The 26,191-nt window shown below is 27.2% G+C and overlaps 5 protein-coding genes across 11 annotated transcripts in view; 2 read left to right on the top strand and 3 right to left on the bottom strand.

The window, feature by feature from the left end:
* Positions 1-567: 567 nt before the first annotated feature.
* On the bottom strand, positions 568-7,010 carry LOC114123627 (15-hydroxyprostaglandin dehydrogenase [NAD(+)]-like). Of its 3 annotated transcripts, none has more exons than XM_027986672.2 (7): positions 6,492-7,010; positions 6,233-6,349; positions 5,154-5,277; positions 4,619-4,725; positions 3,080-3,253; positions 2,231-2,388; positions 568-2,165 (listed from the first exon to the last, which is right to left on the bottom strand). In XM_027986672.2, the coding sequence occupies exons 2-7, from the start codon at positions 6,323-6,325 to the stop codon at positions 2,051-2,053; spliced, it is 771 nt and encodes a 256-aa protein (XP_027842473.1). In that variant the 5' UTR covers positions 6,326-6,349; positions 6,492-7,010; the 3' UTR covers positions 568-2,050. The 3 variants fall into 3 exon arrangements, with proteins under 3 accessions (XP_027842473.1, XP_027842472.1, XP_027842471.1); XM_027986671.2 differs by having other exon boundaries at positions 6,233-6,388; positions 6,492-7,008; XM_027986670.2 differs by having other exon boundaries at positions 6,233-6,420; positions 6,492-7,006.
* Positions 7,011-8,612: 1,602 nt separating this feature from the next.
* On the bottom strand, positions 8,613-12,264 carry LOC114123618 (ubiquitin-conjugating enzyme E2 variant 2). Its single transcript, XM_027986658.2, has 4 exons — positions 11,946-12,264; positions 11,274-11,416; positions 11,068-11,193; positions 8,613-9,159 (listed from the first exon to the last, which is right to left on the bottom strand). The coding sequence occupies exons 1-4, from the start codon at positions 11,965-11,967 to the stop codon at positions 9,019-9,021; spliced, it is 432 nt and encodes a 143-aa protein (XP_027842459.1). The 5' UTR covers positions 11,968-12,264; the 3' UTR covers positions 8,613-9,018.
* Positions 12,265-12,726: 462 nt separating this feature from the next.
* On the top strand, positions 12,727-14,075 carry LOC114123619 (mitochondrial import inner membrane translocase subunit Tim9). The gene is made up of 3 exons (XM_027986659.2): positions 12,727-12,982; positions 13,640-13,735; positions 13,861-14,075. Exons 1-3 carry the CDS (start codon positions 12,917-12,919, stop codon positions 13,987-13,989), a joined length of 291 nt encoding a protein of 96 aa, XP_027842460.1. The 5' UTR covers positions 12,727-12,916; the 3' UTR covers positions 13,990-14,075.
* A 5,113-nt stretch (positions 14,076-19,188) lies between these two features.
* On the top strand, positions 19,189-21,208 carry LOC114123613 (uncharacterized). Its single transcript, XM_027986653.2, has 2 exons — positions 19,189-19,335; positions 20,606-21,208. Exons 1-2 carry the CDS (start codon positions 19,324-19,326, stop codon positions 20,897-20,899), a joined length of 306 nt encoding a protein of 101 aa, XP_027842454.1. The 5' UTR covers positions 19,189-19,323; the 3' UTR covers positions 20,900-21,208.
* The window catches only part of LOC114123623 (protein still life, isoform SIF type 1), a 64,126-nt gene continuing 59,134 nt past the window's right edge, over positions 21,200-26,191 (bottom strand). For 3 of the 5 annotated variants that reach the window (XM_027986665.2, XM_027986662.2, XM_027986663.2), the window contains exons 23-34: positions 26,054-26,151; positions 25,803-25,979; positions 25,451-25,645; positions 25,268-25,376; positions 25,003-25,182; positions 24,799-24,917; positions 24,553-24,729; positions 24,302-24,480; positions 24,067-24,227; positions 23,774-24,007; positions 23,316-23,546; positions 21,200-23,006 (exon numbers count right to left, since the gene is read on the bottom strand). In XM_027986665.2, coding sequence (XP_027842466.2) covers positions 22,879-23,006; positions 23,316-23,546; positions 23,774-24,007; positions 24,067-24,227; positions 24,302-24,480; positions 24,553-24,729; positions 24,799-24,917; positions 25,003-25,182; positions 25,268-25,376; positions 25,451-25,645; positions 25,803-25,979; positions 26,054-26,151 — 1,988 coding nt within the window. In that variant the 3' untranslated portion in view covers positions 21,200-22,878. Of the gene's footprint in view, positions 23,007-23,261; positions 23,547-23,773; positions 24,008-24,066; positions 24,228-24,301; positions 24,481-24,552; positions 24,730-24,798; positions 24,918-25,002; positions 25,183-25,267; positions 25,377-25,450; positions 25,646-25,802; positions 25,980-26,053; positions 26,152-26,191 lie in introns of all 5 variants that reach the window. The other 2 variants (XM_050197557.1, XM_027986666.2) reach the window with 2 other exon arrangements.

A 26,191-nucleotide genomic window follows, 5' to 3' on the forward strand; every position in this document is an offset into this window, starting at 1 on the left:
TGTTTGTCTATCAGCATAGAATATATTTTATGTAGGTATGAATCTTTATATTATTTTCTATTTCGTTAGTCATCACTCGACGGCTAATGTTAACTACACAAAAACAGAAAACTGTATTGTATATGTTTATAAAACATATTATATCCTTTTGATTTCAATAATAACTGATTATACAACAGTAAATATGTATATTGTTTTGTATTTATTTTTTTTTGTGTACTAGTTTTTTTTTTATGCTCATTATATCTATAAATATATAATAGTAATGAGATAACGAAATTAAAACGAAAGAAAAAGTGTTCCGTTTGAAATTTTTCAATATAATAAGATACGACGCTAAAAAAAGGCAATTCCGTTTTAAACGGAATTTATTGTCACCAAATCATAATAATATATTATAGTATATAGTATATATTATGTACTATATAGTGTTATTCAGTAGCATAGGTATCTGGTATAATTGGTATATGCATAAATATTATTATCGTACTATAAGGTACGACTACGTATAGGTATATGTATAAATGTATTATAGGTATAGGTATTTAAAAAAAAAAATCAAATCAATAAATACTAAATAGTATCGTAATTAATATTTAGAATCATAAAAAACATATCTAAATAATAAATACATATTATACAATAATTATGTATTGGCTGTGGTCTGATATGCTATCTACGCATAACGCATTGAATAATTTTAAATAGGAAATTTCGGCAAAATTATTAAATTTAAAAAGGGTGTGATTATAATAATATATGTAATATGTTTTTACTTATATTATAAATAATATATGTAGCAAAACGTATAAAATTTATATTCGGTATAATTGATGTACTCAACAGTATGTCAGTATAATATTAGATTATCAATATTTGAGTAAAATTGTACTATAAACGAACTATAGACGACGCATTATCTGTATTTTATCGTTAACTTTCGTCGGGGATGTTTTTTTTTATTATTACTATTTTGACGTGGTACATAATATGAACATTTAAATATTTTTTATTTTGAAAAACAATGAACTATTGTAGTTAAAATATAACATTATTACATTGAGAAGTTGAGTGATAAATATTAAAATAATACAAAAACAAAATATCTAGGGCCGCAAAAAAGTAATATTACCTATATTGTTATTAATTTTTATTATTTAAAATATAACATGGTCCCAGGTGAGTTTCATTGATTTTGATTTATCATATAAAACAATATCCCTAGGTATTATAGGGGTTTGAAATAAGTAGTTATAATACAACTGTTATAATTAGGTATAGGTATAATAAGTAATTAAGTAAATAGCATACCATATCACAAAACAGAATAGTTTCACAGCCGATGATTATTTTAAAAACGTACAAAATTTGAAAAATTAATTATTATTATTTTTGGTGTAATACGTAAACAATTATTAAAAAACCCTATTCATAAAAATATTTAATATAAATATATATATATATATATATTATATATATGTGTATGTGTGTATGTATATATAATTCGTCAGATATTAAAACCATCGTTTACCGATATTTTACCGATTTTTCTGACTACAGAAGGTTATATATATATATATATATATATATTATATGTATAATACGATTAATATAATATGAGCATTAGGTACGAGTATATAGTTTTTATTTATACTTCGATACGATGATATTTTATATGTAATATGTATGTTGATTAATTTATATTTCCGTCGAAATGACGTTAACGTGGATATATTTTAATTTGGCAATCCAAACAAATTAAAAAAAATGATAAGCTAAATGTTGATTACAAAATTAAATAATATACTTGCTTATATGAATAACCTATTAAGTATTAAAGCATTATGACGATTCCGCGAATAAAACAATAATAATTAAAACCTAACGGTAAATTATGGATTTTGAATTCAAATACACAAAAAAACATATAATTATATAAATTATAAAATTATCAATAAAATTTTGCCCATCACCACAAGTGGAGAATAGTTTAAACATTGAAAAACAAAACAATTATTTTAAAAAAGTGATTGGTAGTTGGCGTTAAAAACTAAAAGTTAGGGAACTTAACTTCTTTGGCTGATTTGTTGTTCTCGGCAACCCAAACCGAACCACTTTGAGCTTTCTGTAGTACGTGAATTAGCGCACGTCCCACACTTTGGGCACTGAAAATAAAATCGTATAGGTATTTTCTCAAACAGTTTTTATATTTCAACGATGATTAACATACGCTTGGGGTGCTTGTGGTGCAACATCTTTATCCCAGAGATGTATAAAATTGGGTGACAATAACGCCAGTTTAACGTCCTCGGGTATAGCATCAGTCAGTGTCATTCCTGGACATAAAGCAATCACTCGAATTCCCGTTAAATTTGTGTGATAAGGATCCTAAAATGCATAATTATTAAGTAGAGAAACAACAATATTGTGGATATAATAATATCTATAGTAATAGATAAAAACAATACAATAATTTGTACCACTCAGTGCACTCAAGACTTATTGACACATTGATGGGTAATTTTTAACGACCATTGAAGAACTTATTATAAATAGTTTTAAAATGTGAATAAGTGTAGATAACTAATAGGCAATAGCCATAGTATTACCAAATCTATGATTAAAATCAATACAGAAAAAATAAATATAAAATTATCGTTTTATATATTTATTATTGTAGTATTTTATATAATTGTATATAATTTGACAAGTAATATTAAAATGTATAGTTATTTTATATTTGTATGCAATTTATTCATCATTGTATTATAACCTATAACAAAAAGTTAATATTATTTCATTTATAATAACTATTTTAATTTTTTTGAATTTCAAAAACATAACTGGTTTAATATAATAAGATACATTTTAATGGAAGTATAACTACAGTTACCCATATCCTAGCCTTATTATGTAATTTATATTACTATATTGATCAATTTATTGTGGTTAAAATTGTATATTACTTAATAAATATTTGTACATAATAGTATGTTATAAAAAATATAATATGTATAGATATGTATAATGTATATTATATAGTTTGATCTATAGGCACAATGTGTATTATACAACTCACCCCAAATGACCTAATGAAACCAATTAGAGCATGTTTAGTCGCCGTGTAGATCGGCATACTGGGACATGGCTTATAACCCATTGTAGACGAAGTTACGACCACTGTGCCACCACGACCTCCTTTGTCCTTGCCCATGAGTTGCATCGCCAGCAATGTTCCTCTAATGACGCCATTCTATACACAATAGATTTAAATTTTTTATTGAGTCTTTATTTCTTATAAAACCATAAGTTTAATATGTATTACAATATAATATAATATATATTCATTATTTAGCTCTAAATTGATAAAATAAAAACAAACTATTATTTTGGTTTAATTTTTTATTCTGTTTATGTTTTGGTATACATATAAATTATAAACTATAACAAATAACGAACTAAGAAGATTATAAATGTTAAAACGAAAAAAAATCCACAAAGAAAATAGCTAAAAGTCGGGAATTTGTTACATTAATGTAAATCAAAAACCATTTATTTTATGTTTTGTTTCAAACTAATAGAACTATTTTTGTCTGATTGGGAGTATTATAACTATTGATGGGAGCTCAATTAAATTTGTATAGTTATTTTAATCGATTACTTTCAATTTATCGCTATCAAGTGTCAAATGTAATGTCCGTAAAAAAAGGAAAATGTTTTATTTGAAATACATAAATCAATGCCGAGTTTAGTAGTCAAAAAATAATTAATAACTGTTTTTTATTTCGAATCTTACAATTCCTACAATAATGTGAAAAATAGATATAATAAAGCGTGGTGGTCATCGAACCCAAAATATATGTGCGTGACTGCATAACCGTATACATTTAAGTTTTCCCGCTAGATGTAGTAAATAAGGGTGGTGTTACGACAAGTATCCATGCATTTAGAATATTTATAATATAAATAAAAGGTAAGTATTACTATTACTATTACTATTACTAATTAATATATTATATTTATTTCATTTTCTTGTGCTTCAAATTTCAAATTCAGTCTAATTTAAATTTTTCAACGCTCAATTTAGTCATTAATAATGACTCATTATTATATTAAACGCATCTTTATTCTTTATTTTAAATGATTGAAATTCGGAACAAAATAACTTTTAATTTAATCTATAACAGCCAATAGGCATAAATTGTATAAACTATATAAAAGTTATATATTATGTTACGACCGTTTATTATTTAATTATTAAGTATATATAACAATTTAAAGTCTAAATTGGGAAGATTTAATTATATCTTATATAATCGTATCTACATTTGGTTTGCATTTTTTATCTTACTAATCCTCTAAGTCTACAACCTATTTTACGGCGAGCCAAAACTGAAAAACGTTTTTTTCATTGCGGGACAAATTTTTCAAAAGAATAAGGAGATAATGAAATTTTAAGAATAAAGACAAATTTATATACGAATATATTATTTTCAAATCATAAATTAGCTTGGTGGGTTGGTTCAAAGCTTGATTCAAGTTAATATTTAATAGTTCAAAACCATCGCAATTATAATAATAATATTAATAAAAAATAGTAAGGTGTACCGCGTATTACCAAATTTACATCCACTTCGAATTCCCAGAATCGGTCATTGAACACACCCGCGTTGTTTACCACTATGTCAAGTCCACCAAAAGCTGCTATAGTCTTTCGAAACGCATCTACAAATAACAAAGCATACGTCACTCATATCAAATCATAAAATCGTAATGTGTATTATACATTAAATAAATAAATATATACCTAGATATGTTATGTTTTAAAATTTTGAACTGTGAACTAAAATGATGTTATAGTAGTTAAAATTATTCTTAAACATTAATAAATGAATCGATTCTATGTATTAAACTAATATAAATTTCAACGTATAAGTATGTGATCACAATGGTTGTCATAACGTATATTTAATGTGGGAAAGGTAAGATTTTTTTATTAATAAGTACATTTTTATAAAACCGATGTTCTGACGAATTTTAAGGCTTAAATTTTTTTTTTAAATTAGCTATCTCGCGACAGTATTAGTCATCATGACATTACATCTAAATCGATCTAATTACATACATATATATTATATTATATAAGTTTTTACCTTGAAACTGTGGATAATCAGTAACATCACACGGACAAAATATCACTTTGACGTTTCCAAATTTGGCACCCAATAGATCGGCCAATTTGACGCCGACGTCTTCGTTAATATCACATATAGAAACCTGTGATATATAATACATAAATATACTATTATATATTATTAGTTTAGTATTTACTTAAATATGTCAATATACTTGTAGTCATAACAGCGTTGAAGATATAACGCTTTATAATTTAAAATATGATGATAACATACAGGCACAGTAGCTTATTATAATATAATAAGTAATATATTATTATAAACCTGTAGGTCCGGGCTATTAAGATAATGGTTAACTTTCCCTATATATTATAATAATTATTATGCTTAACTTTCCGGATTTTTAAAACTAGGAAAATCTCCAATAACAAACTTTTCTGAGTCAATATTATGAGCTGTATAATACTATAGTCGTGTTCCAAATATATATTATAAGAAAAAAAGGTTTAAACCGACTGCGGCCAGAGTTTTTTCGCTTCATATCCGAGTTGCGGCTCAATTAATTTTTACCCATTGCCCAATATTGTTATTAGTACCCCTTCCACAATAAAGACAGTCAGTAGTTTTAGCCTAAACAACTATATTATAAGTTGACAGACAGTCCTAACTCTTAATCAGAAATTAAAATATAATATTTTAAAAAATTCCCTAACTAATATCATTATTAGGTACTAAGCAAATCTATTATTTTTTTTAAGTATTTTACTCATATTTGTACTTAAATTCGATATAACAATATCTTATAAGGAGCATTTCTTACCTATGTAATTAAACATTTTATTAATAAAGGAGAAGAACGAATAGGTACTTAAGCTGAAAGGTATAGTTAAGTTCTTTTCAATATTTGCTTTTGAGCTTGATTATAGGTCCTAATTAAAATCATCTAGTATAATATATAACTATATAAGTACCTAATGAAAATGATAAAGTTTTATGCAAGATATTTTATTGTGTCCGAAACATAAATGAGCTCCCAAATACACTTTTAAGACATCAAGTGTAGAAAAATAGGTAATAAAAATCAAACGAAATCTTACTTTAGCTCCATTTTTCAACAGCTCTTCGCAGTACGCGCGACCAATGCCGGCGGCCCCGCCTGTAACCATGGCGACCTTACCCTTGATGTCCATCGATCGCAGGACTGCGGTCCGGTTCTGAGAGATATAATATTATGATAATAATAATATTGGCACCTAATATGCGTTTGTCGTATACAATACAGGCACTTCTTACAAAAATGTATTATAATTTATAATATTATTAGTGAGTCATTACAATAAAATACAAAAAACCTACGTTTAAACTTGCGATAACCCAACATACGCGTAAGAGTGTACGGTCTACAACAATATTGCCCCGAAGAACTGCGAAATGTCGTCACACGGCAGCGTTATAATATTGTTATCGGGCACGTCGCAGCAGCACATTAATCTTAAACAAGGCATATAAGACTATACACGTATGCGAATTACTATTAGTGATTAGGGGTGTATACGACCGCTAAAAACGGATTCCACGACAAAAATAGCTTATGAATTGGAAGCCGTGTTATAGAAATTTTGAAAATACAAAAATAAAAAGTGGTATAACAGAAAACGATTTTGGCGGTCTGCGTATAATAAACAATAAGATAATATCATATACAAACACGACCGTTGATGACGGCCTCGCCCTTGCAAACGACGCCCACGCCGGCGCCGACTATACGGACTATTGTCCAGCGTGATGAAAATGCATCGCCGACAGACGGCAGGAGTTTCGCGTCGCCGTGGGGAGCGCTATGCGTGGTAAAAAACCCTTTCAGAAAAATCCTCAGGCGGGCAACACACCCTAGAATCTGTTTTAAAGGGGTCTTAATAAGTCACGAACTACTTACTACTGGGGTTTTGGATTAACTAGGTAGGTGTAGATCAAGGAATATAATATATTAAAACTATCTTTAATTATAACGGAGGTATAGAATAATGTATGATTTACCAAATAATGAACAGAAAATTAAAAAATTATAATACTGGTGTTAAATATGTGTGATATTAAGATAATATAACACTTTAATTCGTCAGCAAGAATTTTAAATCTTGCAACAATATTAATTATAGAGTAATAATTAATATTATGATAGTGGATTTTTGCGTGCGTATCTTGTGTATTCCGCCAGTGACAGCTCTATACAACGTATTATTTACACATTGCGTTCTACGATAAAAGTAACATAAAATATTTCAGACACCATAAAATCCTCTGGTTTTATTTACTGCATAAAGGATTGGATATTAGTATATTACATTTATTTTTGAAATTGAATACTTATTTTTTTCATGTACACACAGAAAAACAAAATATTTTTAATTGCACTCTCCTCTCCAATCACTTTTCAGTTCAAATTAAAATTAAATTAATTTTTATCAAAGTTACTTTATTTTAATGATACTAATATACTTAATCCACAAAATAGAATTGTTAGGGTTAACTTAACAGAATGATATGTATATTAAATATTTATTAAAAATTGTTGAAACAATTAATCTTTACCAATTTTTAAATTTTTTCCTTAACTTGTTCATGTTTGAGTGGTAATAACTGATTTTTAACTGCCTCTTCATTATAAATATCACTTTGCAATAATACTAGTTGCTTAACAGTTAGTTAACCATTCCTTTTTTAAATGCAGAAGCATAATTAATGTTATTTTTTCTCAAATTATTCTGTAAAATGGAATATAAATATTTTTAACTATTAATAATTTAAACAAAATATTTATAAACTCTATTGGGGATTTGGTTAACTTTTACAAACTTATTTTAGATATTTGATTTATATCTTCCAAATTTTAATTAAAATAAGTTTATAATCTACATATAACTGTGCTGATAATTATAGAATAATATTTAAAGAAGATAATGGTAAATGTCAATAGTTGAGTTGGTAGAATTTCCAAAAAATCGTTAGTATAACTTGAAAAAATAATGTAAGATGTTTAAAGTATTTATTTTATCAGGCTCACCTCACATACTTAAAAATGTATTAAATGTAAAATTAAAAATAAAATATAATATAAATTAAATTGTTTAAAAAATAAACTTCAGGTAATAAGTTTTAAACCCCTTAAAAACATAAAATATGTGTTATTTTTTTACACGTTCTTAAATATTAAAAACTAGTACAATAAATAACACAAAACACAGAAACTGAAGTGAATCTAAAGTTTAAAACATGAATATTAAGATCAGTATTAAATATTATAAATATTTTCATTTGCTATTAATGATAGTGAGCATCTATTGTGAGAATGTGATTACTCTTAAAATTATCTAATTAAATTAGTAATTACCTACTCACAAATAACCTCAAGTAATATTCATTATTATGATTTAAATATTAGTTTTTTTTTAGTACTTAAAATAAAACAATGTCTAATTATCTATTTATAAGTATATAATATAATATAATATAATAAATAGTATATAAAATATGTCTAATTGTGATATCGCTTTCTGAACCATGAAATTAAATGAAAAATTTAACAAAAATTATAAAACAAAATGATCTGTAAAACTTATATTCCTGTGGAAAATATGTTTAAAACCAAAAATGAAAGGGATAGACATTTCCCAAACACTTTAAGTAAAATCTAGGTGTCGGTCTGAGGAGCTGTATAATAGCAGCATGGGAATATAATCCTCAGGCAACGACCAATGAAGCGGCGTTGTTGTTGTTGTTGTACTGCTTGCATCGGCTGTGTAGGTTGTACTGGAGCGGCCGCTGTGGGTTGGTAGCGAGGCGCAAGGTACAAACTATTCCATGGTTCAGACAGCGGCGATGGCTAGAATGTGCTACCCTCAGGTGGCTGAGACATTTTCATGTTATCCTTAAGTGTCATTAATCTCCTAAGTTCTTGCAAAACAGTTTTTATGTTATAATCACGTTGCCATCTAGCCAACACTGGTACTTGTCTATGATCAACCTGAAATAAAAACAGTATCAACTATTAGTTTATTTTTTAAAAAAATCAAGAAGAAATCACCACAATAGGTGCTATATAGAACAGGGATGATTAACTATAATACAAATGTGATTGATTTAGGTTTTCAAAGATGAAATCAAATTACCACAATCTTTGAATATTTCCATAGAATATATTTTTTTTTATTGTAAAACAGTTAGAGGAAAGACAAAAGAGATCTTAGTTAACTCAAAATCAAGTTGTGATCGACTACTAGACAGTGGATAAAGAGTAGACATAGAGGACTGATAATTAATTATGACTACTATACATAGGTAATATAAGTATTTTTCTGTTATCTCCACTACCAAATTCGTATTTGCATAACATACATTTTTATTTTATTAACACATAAATAATTATAGCAGTAGATGGTAATAATGTCAAACAAAAATTAGTTAGATATTACAATAACTGATATAAGTTATAACAGAGTAGACTAGTGGCACACAAACTTTAGACCCATATCCCCTTAAATAAAAATAATAATAATAATTTATTTTTTTGTTATGTTTACCAACATAAGACACATAATATTTATTTTTGTGTAAATGTAAGTATTAATTGTAAATTTTCCAAAATATAAGAATAAAAAAAAAAAAAAAATCAATGATAATAATATAATAATATTATCAACATTTAAATGATTTTAAAATTTCAAAAAAGAAAATTATTTAGTGAGCAACCTGTGCTTGAATCATAGACATGATTTATTCTAAGATAGGTTTTATATTTGAGATGATATATCTACTTTTAATATAATATATAATATATTGTAATTTTTGCATTTGATGTTAAATTATTAACGACCCTTTATAAAAATGTATTGCAAATCCCAGGTTACACACCACTGGTTTAGATAACAGAATTCATGACAATAATTGAGATAATTAAAAAATACCCTTATATTAAGGTATTAGTAATCTTATTTTAATTCAATTAAAATTTTAAAATAGATGTAAAAATAAAAAAAAAACTATTCAAAAAATACATCACATTCAATTTATAGAATTTAAGAAAAGTAATGATTTAAAAAATTGGAGACTAAATGTGTAATCAATATACCTGTAGTGAAAACAAAATGTACTATTGATTTTAACACTTTTAGGGGACAAAATGAACATAAATTAAAATTTTCGATAGGGTTAAAATGACCTAGAGATTTGCCACGTGAAAATAAAAACAAAAAAAAGCAACCTATTGCAATTTAAAAATTATGATTGTTAAATGTAAGTATAAAAGTATTTAAGTTTATAAGTATGGTTGGGTTTGTTTATTACATCTTGCTTATAAACTATTTAAAAAAAATTAAAATATAAAATAAAAATGGTTTATGTAATAGGTAATGCTCAAATAATAGTTTATAGTACCTAATCATACATTTTTATTTTAATTAAGTACAATAACTTTTGATTATTACATAAAAGTTAAATTTGTATACTTTAATCTTTAGATAAAAATTTCAGTAATTTAGATTGAAATTAAGTTTCTATTGAGATGGGAGCTCAGTAAATTTGGTAAATTTTACTGATATTTTTTTCACCCGGTAAATATTTTTTACCATTCTAAAATTGAGTGACCACTCATTTCAAATATTTTCATGTGCACACAGCATATTATGACTTCCACGTTTTCTACAATTCATTATATAAAAATATAACTGATTACGTGGTACATTTATTAGCTACATTATAAAAATTTTATTGAATTCGTATTTAATTTACCAAACAAAAATATTATATAGCATTGAAAATTTTTGTAAAATTTACCAAAAAAAATTTTACAACAAAATTCCCATCTCTAAGTTTCTATACGTAAAATAACACAATGACAAATGGTTATAAAATATAAATTAGGTATACAACATACCAATCCACTTGTGTTATGCACACAATTCATATTGATGCGCGTAACAAAGCGAGCGACAGGTGCATCATCTGGATACATAGGACCACATTCTACTTTTAAGCTGTACATTCTATTTTCATAAGGAGTCTATAAAATAAAATTATTATTACTAAACACTTTAATTTAATATGATACATATTTAACATCAAAATAATAAATATTTATACTCTGGGTGGTCCAATGATCATTCCAGTCCATTGAGTTAAAGTCATATCATCATCTTTTTCAAGACCCCAACTAATAGTGCCATCACCAACACCTTTCTGTCCTTGTTCCAATTCTTCAAGTAGTCTAAAATTTCTCGGAATCACTAGAAAAATATATTTATAAACGTCATTAAAATTTATTCAGTAATTAAATATCAATGTTGTGGATATATGATTGCTGTCAAAGAAAAGCATGACAATCAGTGAAAACAGTCAAAAAAATTTAGCAGCGCTTTATTTGATATCTGGCAGAGAGCGAGCCACCAAATGTCTATTCATCCACGTGAAGTCAAGTCAGTAAAGGCAAATAATGATGGATGTCACGATACAATTATCGTGACAACATGTCAATAATAATATTATGCACGTCACGTTTTAATCATTAAAATGGAATGAAAGAAAGAGTAGCTACTTAGTAAAATATCAAAAATAATATATTTTGGAACTATAGGTAGCAGACAATAATTTTTGAGGAAGTGGGCAGTTTTGTCAAGAGACCATACGGAGCTCGTAGAAAACCGTAGAAGTGGTTAGAAGTATGTCGTTATACATCGGTCGGTCGGAGGACGGAACGATATTTAGAAATGATTTATCGGCGTGCTTCATCGAGGCGGCCGCGTGTACACTACTCACCAACTGTGTTTGTGATGGCCATTTCGAACGGAACAACTGCAAGCTAACTGTAGCGTGTAAAAGGCGAGAACGTCAGGTCAGCGACTGCGGTCGGTAATCGGCAATCGGTATAGATGTCGAATGTCGGCTGGTCGCTGGCGTTTGGCGTCAGTGAAAACCGTAAATACGATAAATCAGTCGTTGTATAATGTTGTTATTACTATTATTTATTATTATTATTATTATTAAATATAATAATGTTATAGCTTATAACATTATACGATTTACGATGTTTTGTGCGAGCACCTATCATACGGCAGTCGTCAGAGGAGAGAACGACGGCGGCCGCGGCAGCGACAACGACCGCAAACGATTGGCCCGGCGCCTGTGAGTACAGTGTGGCCAAAATCCGTGTTCGGCCGGCTAAATTCTGTTGCGCATGTACACTGGTTCGTCTGGTTTTATCTAAAAATCCTTGGGGAATTTTATTTTTTATTTTTATTTCAATTCTTATCACATTCTAGTAGATAGACATCACGGATAATAAAAAAAATAAAGAATATAATATAACATTTTTATATAACCGTGATTCCCATGATCTAAGGGTGGTAACACGGCTTACGATCTGTGATCTTTATTCTATCTAGTCCAAAGGACAAAGAGTAATATTATTACTTATTGTCTACGGTCTTAGAATAATGATCTAGTCCGTATTTTAATCTATTCTGCAGTCCGTAGTTGACTTTTTATTTACCTAATCTTATCAGTTAATGATAAGAAACCTATTCAATGATAATAGATATTAACTCTATGGTGTATGGTTTATTTACATTAAATCGTACCGGTGAAGAAAAATCAATTTTTTAAGGTAGATATTCCGAATTTTCACATTTTTGTTGCAATTTATTTTGATTTGTTCGTTTCAATATTAGCATTAGAAAAAAGATTATACTTTAATAAATAATACCCGTCAACCAACACTTAACTTTATAATGGAAAACGCAAATTCAAACGTGACTGATGTTAATATGGATTTTGATGCTTCACAATTGGCCAGTGTAAGTTGTGTAACAAATATACTTAATTTATTAACTGTTATAACTATAAATATCATCTGGTCAACTATGATTTAGTTTTATCGAATTTATTGATTTATTATTTATTGAATTTTTGCAGTTGTTGTAGTAAACGTGTACCTGTGTACCTACTTGAAATCTTTTCCTAATATTGAGATTTTGTGTTTCAAATGAATATAATAATTAATATTTCATACTTTTAACAATTGTACAATATCACAAGTGTACTACTTTTCTTAGTCAGAAAGACGTTATAATAGGTAGAATGATCTGGCAGGTAAAAGGTTTGGTCAACAAAAAAAATTAATGGGAAAAAGACCAAGACCTAAAAAAACATAAAAAAAATCAATGCTTTGTTGGACATTTGGGCAATATTTGATAGGGAGAGGTGGAAGAACATAATAGATGTGGCAATGGTCCTGAATTGGCTGTTACAAGCATAAGAACAAAAGAAGTTTATAAATTTTAAGGTTATAGATACATTAATATTATATACTATGTAAATATGTATTTGAAGTTTCATTGATTGAAGCTTTATATTATTGTGTAACTGAAAGCATCAGATTAGGTATCTATGTTGGTTTTATACCTTTATAATAAAATTGTTTCCTAAAAATGATTTCAATTTTATTTTTTCAGGTTAAAGAGATATTTAAGTCATATAATAAATTAACAGAGTTATGTTTTATGGACTGTGCAACAGATTTTACAATAGGTGATCTCAAAAGTGATGAAGTAAGTTTTCTTTAAATTACATAATACATATTATTATACTAATAAATGTAATAAAATGATTTATGTATTGAACTTTTTCTATAAATTGTGTGTTTAATTTAATACCTAACAATGTTGTATTTTAGGTAAGGTGTGCTGAAAATTGTACAAGCAAATTTCTTAAAGCTTCTGAAAGAATGACACAAAGGTTTCAAGAGTATCAATTAATTATGAATGAACATGTGATTACTGCTCAACAAAATGCCAATGCATAAAATATTACCATTTACATAGTGCACAAAGACTAATTAAACAGTTTTAAGTTTTAGAATCATAAATATACTTTAAATGTAATGTTAAATTAATAGTTTAAATGTTATATTTGTTTCCCTAATATTCTAACATTTCTTAAAAAAAAAAAAAAGTTAATTTTATTTACATATTATTTAAAGTTTTATATTATTTTATAGATTATACCATACATTTTATGGATTACAGTTTTGTGTAATTTAAATAAATTATTTTCCTTTGTACCAGAAAAAAATGAAAAAGGAATGGTTATAATAGAAACAAATACATTGTTAACTTACAATTGTTTAGTCTAACAGATAAGTTAATCTAATTATAAATTATAAACAATATTAATATATGAATAGCTATTTAAAAACAAAAGTACATTTTTGTATAAAATATTATTCATTGTTAAAGAAAAATAACAGTTATCAATAGGAGTTGGATCGTTAAATTTTTAAAATATACTTTGTATTATCTACTAATATTCAGTAAAGTTACTTTAAAATTATTAGTTTAACATTAATATGCACTTTTTTTTTTAATTTAACAATATATTAAAGGTACATCATTTCCCTCTAGAACCTAAGATTAGGATAAAAAGTTTTGTGAAAACAATGCTTACGACACAGTTAAAGCTAATAAATTCAATAATAACCTCATTCCAATCCTAACTGTTTAAAAAAAGGATAAGCTGCAGATCGTACAACAAAATAATATAGCCCATCATTATAGGTATATTTATATTGTATCCAAGTTTACTCTTTCTTTAGTCTATAAACTCGCATTAGTCTTATTTTCATTTTATTTTTATTGCTTAACACTTGGCCAGTTTTTTATAGTCAAAGGACTAAGGACTTAGTGATAGAATGAAGAGAACTCAGAAGCATAGGCGTGCGTACAGGTAGGGCTGATTGGGCTTTAGCCGCACCTGAGCCTTTTCTTTATACATGAATGGGTACTTGGTACTTAAGAAAGTATAACAAAATAAATTTAAATCATTGATATTTACATAATTAAAAATATACTGGTTGCCCATCGAGATGTTAAAATTTTAAATCAAAATTGATGAATTGTATAATTTATTGTGTGAAATAATGAAAAATAATTTAATGATTGTTTACATTTTCCAGTCACCAACAAAAAGGTCACTTCGAAATTTGTATTGAAAATTTCTACAATTTTTTTTTTTGGTCGCCGTGACAGAAGGGGGGTTCAGATTAAATTTAGCCACACCTATACTCAGAAGAAAAGAAAAAGATACATACATTTCAGATATCAAAGTGTAGTTATATAATAATATGATAGTAAAGTTTGTTTAATGCCTCATTAGAAAAAATTTCAAAATCTGAAAAAATTATGCTTGGGTAGGTATTTGTGCCAAGTGTTGATAACATACAGCAGACTAATTCAGAAACTGTCCTAGTGTAAAACAAGGGACATGCCTAATCACACCTTAAACATACTAACTGATTTCCCGAGTATATAGTAAGCATCCCAAACAAACAATGAAATAACCAATGATATCATCAACCTACTCAACACCGACCACAAAAATATATTATTAACTTGAAAACTTATCAAAATAGAGGGAAACGAATGGATAAATCAACTAGACTGATCATACTGAACATCGAAACGATCTTATTGGCTATAGGTACTATTTATACTAAAAATGACTTCAAAAGAATAACTAAAAATAATAAAAATTCCATATTTGGCACATATTGCACAAACTGAAGGACAACAAATTAAGATAAATACAACACACTACAGATTGATATAACCCTCTAAATTAAATGATAAAATAGGATATAATCCTAAGACGCCTAAGGATAGGTCATACCCATAAGCATTTCATGCACAAAACTGAGCCTGAAATATGCACTAGGTATTTAGTACTTGTAACTCTGAAAGTTTGAAATATTCATAAAACAGATTACAGTTACTATTAGAATAATGTCGTCAATTTAATGAAGAAACAAAATACAATATACCAAACACGCGCGGATTTAAGGGGTGATAGGACTCCCCTTTCCTGATGGCCGTTACAAAATGTGTTAACTATTTAATTTATTTAAATTTAATATTTTGTGTTATCTAAATGTGTTGTTGTATATTATTCAGTCACAAATCTTTGTCTTATTTTTACAATATAAATTTATGGTAAATTGTTGATAAAATATTATGAAGTTATTAACATATTTGCTCAATCAAACAGGAGATTTACATTTACATTTGTATGTTATATTTTATTATGAATTTTATAAGAAAAGGGTAATTTTAAATTGTAAATAATTTAATACAGACATATTTAATTCAAATTATGAAAAAAAAGTATTCATTATAATTAATAAGGAATTATTGTATTAAATAGGTATTATTACACGTAGGTATATATATATAATGTATGTATTTTTATTATATAGGTACCTACCTTTTTTTAGCGGTTAGGTTTTTGGTAATATTTTTTCTTTTTAGAGAAACTGCACTAGTTTTTAAGATATTTAAGTAGCTACTTGCTATCCATATTCCATAACATTTTTTTAATATTTATTTTTTAAAAACATTCTCAACAGTGAGTAGGTGGGTAGGTATGTAATAGTTTACCTTTATACTTTATAGTTTACAGTCTGTTGGCATTATACGTAGGTCTAATGATAGTGAGAAAATTAAAAATGTCCTCTTCAAACTTCAAAGTATCATTCAGTCATCCAGATTCCTAGTGACTATAGGTATGGTTAATATTTACATGTGGTTTAAATTTTGAACAATTTTGAATAAGACTATTATTGTAGGAGTTAACAATCAACTTGTAAAAGGTTAATAGGATAGGTATAAAAAATAAAACATTAATTTGGTAAAAAATTATAAATTATGTAAAAATTTGAAATTTTCATTAAATGTTTATTAAAATAAAATTAATTACCTACCTAATTTCTATTTCTCTCTATATAACGCCATGTCAATTTTCAAAAAATGTTAACAAACAATTTGAAAATTACTGTCGAGTTTTCCGTAAGATTATTCATGATATTTATAGGTATATCGAAAATACATACCTAATCACAATATTTCTCCAATTTTTAGTAGTTGCATAATGCTGCCATTCCATTTTCTTTACAGCCTTCCCCTTCATCTCTCCCTTTATAATGTCTATAAATAGTTAATACTCCTTTCAATGTTATGCTTCTTCAGTCTACCATACATGGATTATCTTAATTTTCATTCATGCGATCTTTATTATTGAACATGTGTTAATACATTTTATTAAGAACTTTTAATGTGGCGTACGTAAAAATCGGGTGTACCTTAAATATATTTGTGCTTTTGTTTTTCTTGATAACTTTTTGGATTTTAAGAAGTTGTTCAGCATTTAGGGTTTAAAGGCGTCTTAGGCATCGATTACCTAGCGTAAGTTTGTCTGATATTGATTTCTCTATGTATTATGCTTATGCATAATGTTTTGCAGGCGCAGATCTAGTATATATTTTTGGGTGGGCCCGTAAATTTAACTACATCAGATAATACAGTAAAATTATGATTAAATGTAAAATATAGTATTGTTTTGTTACTCACCATGCACGATTATTAAATATATAATACATATAATAAATTCTAAAACTTATAAATAAAAATTCTAAAATAACAACTTAAATGCCAATATTTAAAATTAAAATTATTGTTTTTGAAAATTTTGGGTGGGCCCGTGCCCACTCTCTGGATCCGCGCCTGATATTTTGGCTATTTAGAGCACCTAGTAGATAGGTATCGAGGTATTAGAACTATTGATGTAGGTACCTACTTGTTCAAAGATGTTATCTCCAACAAGTAAATTATTATGATCAAATTCTCTTTATTGATTTATTCCACCGATCACCACCATGGGCTTATTTTTTTTTCCGTTGATTGTATAGCCAATATGTATCCTATATAATAGTTTCTTCTAGATACATTATTGGATATAATTTGTAAAAATATTAAGATTTTTAATCAAATGATTTTAGATATTTTTTAGTTCTAATTCAAAAATACGGATTAGTTTTAAGCTATTTATAGGTATCACACGAACTTATTTCTAAGTTTTATGGTAGGTACCCACGTCATGATTTTATATTAAGTTATACCTAGTGTTGTCTTAAGTAATTACTAATTATGAGTCTAGGTAATAATATTGATTATAAATTCTAGATACGTAGTCGTATCTATAATCAACGGTAGGTATAAAACTATTATTACCAATTTTATACATAAATTCGATTCGTTTTTTAAAGATTTAAACCTATTCAAAGTATTACTAAAATATAAAGAGATATTACTAGGCGTTTAGTCAAACATTACTGACAAACCGTCTCCAGTCAAAATCGTTTTTTTTTTGCTAATGGTTATTAATTATTACTTTTTAGTAATAATAATTTATTACAATTTTATAAGGCATGCAATTCCAAAAGATTACTCTTAGCCTTTTAGGTATAATATATGATATTTGGACGTTTCAAAGTACTTATACTTACCTATGTTTATTTTATTTTTGGCATACAAATACAATAAGGGATAAGGGATATAACATCTTTTTAAATTTTATGCTACAACATTCCTCGTTTCGTATAAAATCTAATACAAAAGATTAAAATAATTTTAAATCGCTGAATTTTTGTAGAACCATATAATTTTAATTGCAGTCCACAACATAGAATTCAAAATGTTAGAAAATATTTAGGGTCAATACCCTCTCAATGTGAACGGTTTTACAATGATTTTTAACAAGAATAGAAAAATTCCGAATTTTTGTTTATGTTTAGACACTGCAATACTCGTATTGTAGATTGATTGGTAAGTATATCCATAGATATACTTGCTACGCTAAGTCTAATAAATTCTATTAAGTATTTTAATTAAAATATACGATTGTAAGAATCATTGACTTTATGTTTTATCATTCTTCTTAATACAATAGTTACCAATGGAAATTGTTTTCATATTTTAATATTACGCTGATTCTACCATATTGTAATATTATAATAATATGACAGACAAATAAAACTCATTTATTAGATAATTAAAAAAAAAAAAGCAATGGCGGAGGTCGTTGCCATGCAGGATCTCCGCTGCGAATTGGGCGTGATGGTGAAATTATAATACTATCGAGGTGGTGGGATTTTCATCAGAAAGGTAGATACTTGTCGGCTATATAACCCACATCGATCTACAAAAATATGAATGTCGAACGTATCGTCTACAGTCGATATTAACAAGTGTTATTCTAAAAATCCATATTTCATTATTATTTGTTGTTATTTAGCTGAATTTTGGTCAAAATGAAGTTTTTAGTGAGTATACCTTTATTTATATTAGATTATTATTAAGCCGATATGTAGGCACATTTAACAAACTGAATTTAATAATCAATACCTTTAATTTAACCTATAAGCTATTCAACTTTGTATAGATGTATCAATATTTTATAATATTAGTTAGTAATATAAACTATAGTAGTAACTTTTGAACCAAAAAAATAAATTGCCGAAGTCGCTATGCTGTTTAATATGTGTGAAGTGTGGTGTGTATGTAATATGTATCCCGTCATTGAGTACCTACTTAGGTTAGCGTAATGTATAGATGTTAAGTTTGAATTCAATGATAAATCATTACCTAAAAAAATAATTTTTATCGGAGATTGTGTATTTACTTAAGATATTTTGTTATATACCTATTTATATTACTATAACTAATAAGTAATTTGGTACCTAGGTTGATTTATTAATATTTGCAAAAAACATCACATAATTGTGTATAATATTAATTATTATAATATTATTATATACCTATCTATGTCATATATTTATATTGTGTTATAGTCTTATAGACGATTAACTTTTAAGTCAATACTGACGTACCGTATATCGTAGAGTGATATGAACAGAAAATAAATTAAAATATTTATCGTGTATAGTAAATAATAAATGTTGAAAAGAAGTCCATATATGAATAATTTTTTTTTTTTTAATTACAACAAAATAACTTTATCTAATCATTAGTTTTCCTATAAATAGTTGTAGTTATCATGAACTATTACGTACCTAATAGATACAAATTTTATTTTCAAACGGATTATGTGAGGGTATAAAATTGAATGTGAGTTAAAATTAGGGTAAACTTTTTTATCTTGTAAAGAAAATTTGAAAGAATCTTGAATTTAATTTTAAAGTCTTAGATAAGTATTAAAATTAAAAAATGGTATGATTGTATTGAATTAAAATTAAAATTAAACGCTTATAAAAAATTGTGACTTAGTGTTTTTGATATTTTTAAATTATATCTGTAAATCTATTATTTAACTGCTTATAAAGAAACTTTTAATACTCGTCCATTTTCAAATTTTTTTAATCACTAGCAACATTTTTATCGTAAAAAAAATAGAAAAAAATAACTAAAAAGGTTGAAAACTTCAAATGTATTACATATATAGCTCAAAAGGAGCCTAAATATTTTGAATTTAATATGGATGCTAATATAAATGTTCGGCGAAAAATCGTTTCCTGGCTTTTATATTAAACATAAAATGTAATAATAAATTATGTTAAAATATTCAATAAATAGGTAGCGATTTGTTGCGTCTTATCGGTGACAGCTGTGTACTCTGCCCCATCGCCTGGATTCATAACTCCGGTGATCCTGCCCAAAGTGCAAGTGGCGTCTCCCGACGTGACTGTCGTCAGACAACCGTACGTCGTGCAACAAACCGAGCCGGTGTTCAGACATGTGTACTACCATTCAGACCCGGTGCCGATGTCGTACGTACATTCGCATCACGTGCAAGCCTACCATCAACATCCCGTCGTGGCGACCTACCAGACGGCACCGTACGCTCCAGCCGTCAGCTACGTCGTTTGAGCTTTCGAGTCATCATCACGAAATTCTTCATCATATATTACGTCGACATTTTATACTTAGCTGCATTTATCACGTACAGGAAACCTATATATTATTATGATATACCCATAATGATGACGTATTATACGAGGACGACGGAAATAATATAAATTATACATATTTTATAAAGATTGTAATATTAATGATATTATATTATTATGTTGACATCGCGCATAGTACCTATGCATAATATTATGATATTTATGTATTTATGGTAGGTACCGTACGCGTGATATATACGTGAATAATAAAATGCGAAAACATTTTTCATTTATATTTTATTTACAAATACAATAACACAACAATAATTTCTCAACATTTTTTTTTTTTTCGATTGACGGAAGAACTAAAATAATAATAAAATTAGATAATAATATAATAATATTTTTTTTTTATGTTGTGCGGTGGGCCTAATTTAAACATGTATATATATATAATATATATATTTTTTTTTTGAGTAGGTAATAAACATTATAATGAAATAAAATGTTCGATTAATTCATAATAATTTAATGATAACGATTGTACTAAATTGAAAACATAACCGGGTGGTTTTTTTTTAAATTTAAAAACTTATTCTAAATTTCTAAGGTACCTACATGAGCACGACATTTTTCGGTATTTTAATAATAATGATTATAAGATAACCTAATAGTACTTAGAAATATATTTATCATTGTTGCATATAATTGTGTTTTATTTTCAAACATATTTTACGATTTATGTTAGGTACTTGTGGGACCACAAGATCACATAGTTTACGGTTGTCAATTTTAATTTTTCCAAAAGAACTAAAACTATTTTAATGATACTAAAATAGGTTGTTTATCGTTAATATTAAATATTATTTTCAACAATACTTTCAATGATTTCATTAGGGAATTTCGAATATGAACAAATACAAGATTAAATTTTTGGGGAACATATTATTTTTAATGTAAATTTTCAAATTCAATTTTCAAATAATTGAAACCGTTTTTCTAGACCACTTCAATACATCTAATGAATATAATTAATTAGATTTTATTTCATAGTTCGTCGTCGTTACACAATAACAATTTATTGTCGTTCACGCGTTGACCATTATATAATATTATTTATTCTCAAAATGTCCAATGTACATATTAAGCATAAAAATAATCATTATTTACTTATCCTATGTGCTCAAACAAAGTAAATGAATCGTGGTTATTTATTTTGCGGTTAGAGGAGTTCTAGATCTTTTTAAGTTCAAATATCACTAATGAGATCAAATGGAGAAATGTTAACAATTCATAATAAAATCTATTGAAATTTGAAAGAAGAAAATAATTTAAATGAAATTGAGCTTTGAGCTTTTAATATGTACGATTTGTAATATAACCTTAAGTTGGTGCATAATCATTAAAACAGACATGGTCTATATATCATATATATTTAAATATTTAATATATATAAGTCAACGTATCGTGGATAAATTTCATAATGCGTATCCCAAATGTATGGTATCTAATAACAGTATTAGTAAAGGTGGTTATAAGAATAATTTACCATGGTCGTTGAATCGACGTTTGTATTTTAATTACCGATAATAATAAACAGCCCAAATCCGGTATATTTTAGTTTTTAATTGTGACAAAAGTTTCAGTTTCGTTTTTTTTTTATTATTTACACGAAACAAAAGACTGTAATAAATTCTAATTTTATGTAATAAATAAAGTAGGAACATACCAATAAGGTAATGAGAATTTAAGAAATAATCTAACTTGATCATAAACATAATTTCTTCGACCCTCGGCCGGCAGATCCTTTCCATACCATGAGTAACAAGGACATCAAAGAAATCCCCAATTAGATTTTTAAAAAGGACTCCAAAGAGTCGGTGATAAGTATCACGTTTCTCATTAATTGGGTATTTTTATGCATGAACATTTTTTACGAGTGATTGTCCCGCGTTTTATTCATTTTTTATCCTTTTTTTCTCCTTTTCTCACCATTGTCCTTGTTTCAAACTGCTCCTGATTCGTTTTTTTTTTCCGTGGCAACGTTGACGATTCTCCCAATTCTCTGGGCTTCCATACTGGAGAACCTGTGGAGTAATATGAATGAAAATACTATCATCAATATCTCTAGATTCTAGATTAATCTTAACAAATCATAATACCTAACATAGTTAATACAACCGATAAACAATAAGATATTAACACTATTCATTTATATGTTTTAGAATTTGTTTACCCGGTGGAGTGAACTCTACCGCCATCCCCTCTTATGTTACTTTCATGAGTTCACTCTACCATATTATGCGACCCACAGCCTTGGCTAACATTATAACGGGTCTAACCTATTCTCAGTGGGTAGCGCGATTTTTAGTAATCCTGGTGCAGATCCGTCTTACCGAGGTCCTGCACCTGAGGTGGTTGATAATTTTCTGGTTGTTGTGATCTTTCCACCAGTCTAGCTGCTTGGCTTCCAGTACTACTTGCTGATAATGTAGATGTGGTACTAAGCATTAAGTAGTTAGGTGTTTTTCCCAAACTACCGTGCATTGGAAGTCCTTTAGATGGTCCAGGTTGACTACTGCTATCATCTTCACCCTCTGATTTTTGTTCATCTACTTTTCGCTCTTCTAAAAACAATTCAATATATTATTAATATAAATTAATAATATATAATAATATATAATAATAATATAATAATAATTAATAATATAATAATATATTAATTAATATAAATTAATTAATAAAAATAATTATTTTTAATAAAATATCATAAAATATAATTAAATAATATGATTTTTATGTTCATTATAATAACTATAAATAATAAAAATTACAAATTATTTATTTTATGTACCTCTGTTTCTTGATCTATAATTGGGCAAAATAGTTTGAGTCCCTGCTGTATCCGTTGTAGAATCAGTTGACGATGTTCCTTGATTTCTTAACTCTACTTTAGTCAAAGTGCTCCCCGAAGAATATCTTTGAGGCGGTTTTGGAGGTATTTTTTTAGGTTTTCCTAGTGTTTGTGATCCTTGTGTTAAGTTTGAAATATCAGGCGTTTTGTGATCTTCTGATATTAATTGTAAACCTTGGAATAAATTTCAATTATAAAGAATACATATAAAAAAATATTAAAATAGTATTTACCTCCAGTATTAATTGTTTGTCTTCCTAATGTTGCGGTATTGCTTACTAGTTGAGCAGGGGAATTAGTAGAAGGTTTGGCAGTAGGAATGTTCATGTTTCGTACGCTTTCGCGAATAATCTGGCGTATAGTTTTTAAGAATGCATTTCTGAATTCGGCAGTACTAAATTAATGTATTATAGTATTAATAAAAAATTACATTCTGATAGTTGAATACACACTAAAAATTTAACAAACCTATTAGAAAGGACATAAATCTTTTCTGCCCTTCTATGGGATTGACTACGTAAATGGATCAGTTCCCATAAGAAATGTGTCTCCATATCTTTAGCAGAACTTGCTCTAACTTGTACTTCAGTTACTGGTATCAAAACTTGATATCTAATTATTTCCATTTCACTTTTACCTGATACACTCTAAAATAAAAGAATAATAGTGTAAGTATTCTTAATAAGTATTTTTTAATTAATTAATTATATAAAACTAACCATTAGTTTCTTTTTTTGTCTTAAACGTTCTTTACACAAAAATACCACAGCTGATTTGAACACAAAACACATTGCATGCAGTTCTAGGCCTTTTTTTATTTTCCCAAGGAAATCAGATATGTTCAACCATTCAACTCCTCCATAGTACAGTAAATCACCCGGAGATAAGTCAATAGACTATAAATAAATAATTTATAATTAGTATTAAATATCAGTCTTTTTAATGTCGTAATAACAATAACTTACTTGTTTACAAGATTTTTGATGTTGTCTGAATAAGTGATCAAAGATTGCTCCATATTCTTCGTGTATCCTTTGCATTTCATTTATATGTTCAGCAACATTTTCCATTCCCTTTAGTGCTTCTAAAATATAAAAATAATAGCTTATAATTAGTTTTTATCAAAAAAATATATAATTTGAATTTTTTATAAATAACTTTCTACTAACCAACGAGGTGAAGATGTTGATCCGAATGAGGATCAGTAAGATTCCTTAATTGCTGTAGTAAAAGTGGATATTTTAATATCCTTTGTATAGGTTTAATTAAATAAGATTCTAAAGAACAGGAATGTTGTTGCCGAGGATTTCTGGAGCATAGAAATTCTTGTAAAGCTTGATTGCCTTCATCTTAAAAAAAAAAGAAAAATTTAATTAATTAAATTTATTTACAAGCCATCCGTGTTCTTATAACCGTATTATGATTGTTTCTTACTAGGATTAAGTATTTTTTGAGCTTTTGAATGACTTGCACAGAATGAACTATACAATTTGAAATGATTGACATAATATAAGAAGGCGCTTCCAATAGAAAAAAGTATATTCTGTAATATAAATTTTAATATATTCATTTTTAGTATTTAATTCGTATTTGTTCACATATTTTTTTTAACTATACTTTAAATTGCTCTGGCTGATCAAATTTATGGAAATTAGGTTCTTGGCGCACGGCATCTTCTAAATTTTGTAATAATTGATGTTGAAATTGAACAATTTCTTGGATATTACCAAACAGAACGGCTATTTCTGCTCCAGATAAAAATGTTTCTTGTTTAAGTGGTTCTAAATAGTTCTCCAGTAGATTACTCAAGTGCTGTAAACATATTTTATATATATATAATACAAAACATAAAAAATTTACGAGCTGTTCATTTTACAGTATTGTAAGCAAATATTATTCTAAATGAAATGAATTTTTTTATTTAATACTATATTTTAAAAAAAATATTAAATATATTAATGATATTTACCTTAATATATGATTTTTCAGTATCTACGAGTTCAGAAATAACTTTTCTAAGTTTTTCAGCATCCGTCAACTGACGACCAATAGTTATTTGAGGGTTTTGTATTGCAGAAATAACGGTTGGGCTAGTTCTTCTTGCTGGTTCTGGAGATCTACAGAACCCAGTAACTTCACCAGCACTCTAAGAGCAATGCAGTTGAACAATTAAACTTAGTATTTTTAACGTATGTCATTTTTATAAATAATAAAACAAACCTTAATTAAATTTTCTATTTCAAAAGAATTTCCTCTGGAAGCAAGTTTTGAATCTTGTGTCATGTTGTTAGTTTCCAATTCATAAATACCTTCCCTATCTAATAAATTGTAATAATGAATTTTATGTTGACAATGGCA

Source organism: Aphis gossypii, chromosome 1 (genome assembly GCF_020184175.1).
Source record: "Aphis gossypii isolate Hap1 chromosome 1, ASM2018417v2, whole genome shotgun sequence".
In the NCBI taxonomy this organism is placed as follows: Eukaryota; Metazoa; Arthropoda; class Insecta; order Hemiptera; family Aphididae; genus Aphis; species Aphis gossypii.

What these genes read in the sequence shown, in the direction of transcription:
- LOC114123618 (XM_027986658.2), bottom strand. Translation starts at nt 11,967, where the DNA reads ATGGCCATCACAAACACAGTTG. An exon ending in GGCCATCACAAACACAGTTG is followed by an intron (nt 11,417 to 11,945) that starts GTGAGTAGTGTA and finishes ATATTTTTCTAG; the next exon opens with TGATTCCGAGAAATTTTAGA. An exon ending in TGCATAACACAAGTGGATTG is followed by an intron (nt 9,160 to 11,067) that starts GTATGTTGTATA and finishes TTTTTATTTCAG; the next exon opens with GTTGATCATAGACAAGTACC.
- LOC114123619 (XM_027986659.2), top strand. Translation starts at nt 12,917, where the DNA reads ATGGAAAACGCAAATTCAAACGTGACTGATGTTAATATGGATTTTGAT. An exon ending in ATGCTTCACAATTGGCCAGT is followed by an intron (nt 12,983 to 13,639) that starts GTAAGTTGTGTA and finishes TTATTTTTTCAG; the next exon opens with GTTAAAGAGATATTTAAGTC. An exon ending in GTGATCTCAAAAGTGATGAA is followed by an intron (nt 13,736 to 13,860) that starts GTAAGTTTTCTT and finishes GTTGTATTTTAG; the next exon opens with GTAAGGTGTGCTGAAAATTG.
- LOC114123627 (XM_027986672.2), bottom strand. Translation starts at nt 6,325, where the DNA reads ATGGACATCAAGGGTAAGGTCGCCATGGTTACAGGCGGGGCCGCCGGC. An exon ending in TCGAAGTGGATGTAAATTTG is followed by an intron (nt 3,254 to 4,618) that starts GTAATACGCGGT and finishes TATTGTGTATAG; the next exon opens with AATGGCGTCATTAGAGGAAC. An exon ending in GTTTCATTAGGTCATTTGGG is followed by an intron (nt 2,389 to 3,079) that starts GTGAGTTGTATA and finishes TATGCATTTTAG; the next exon opens with GATCCTTATCACACAAATTT.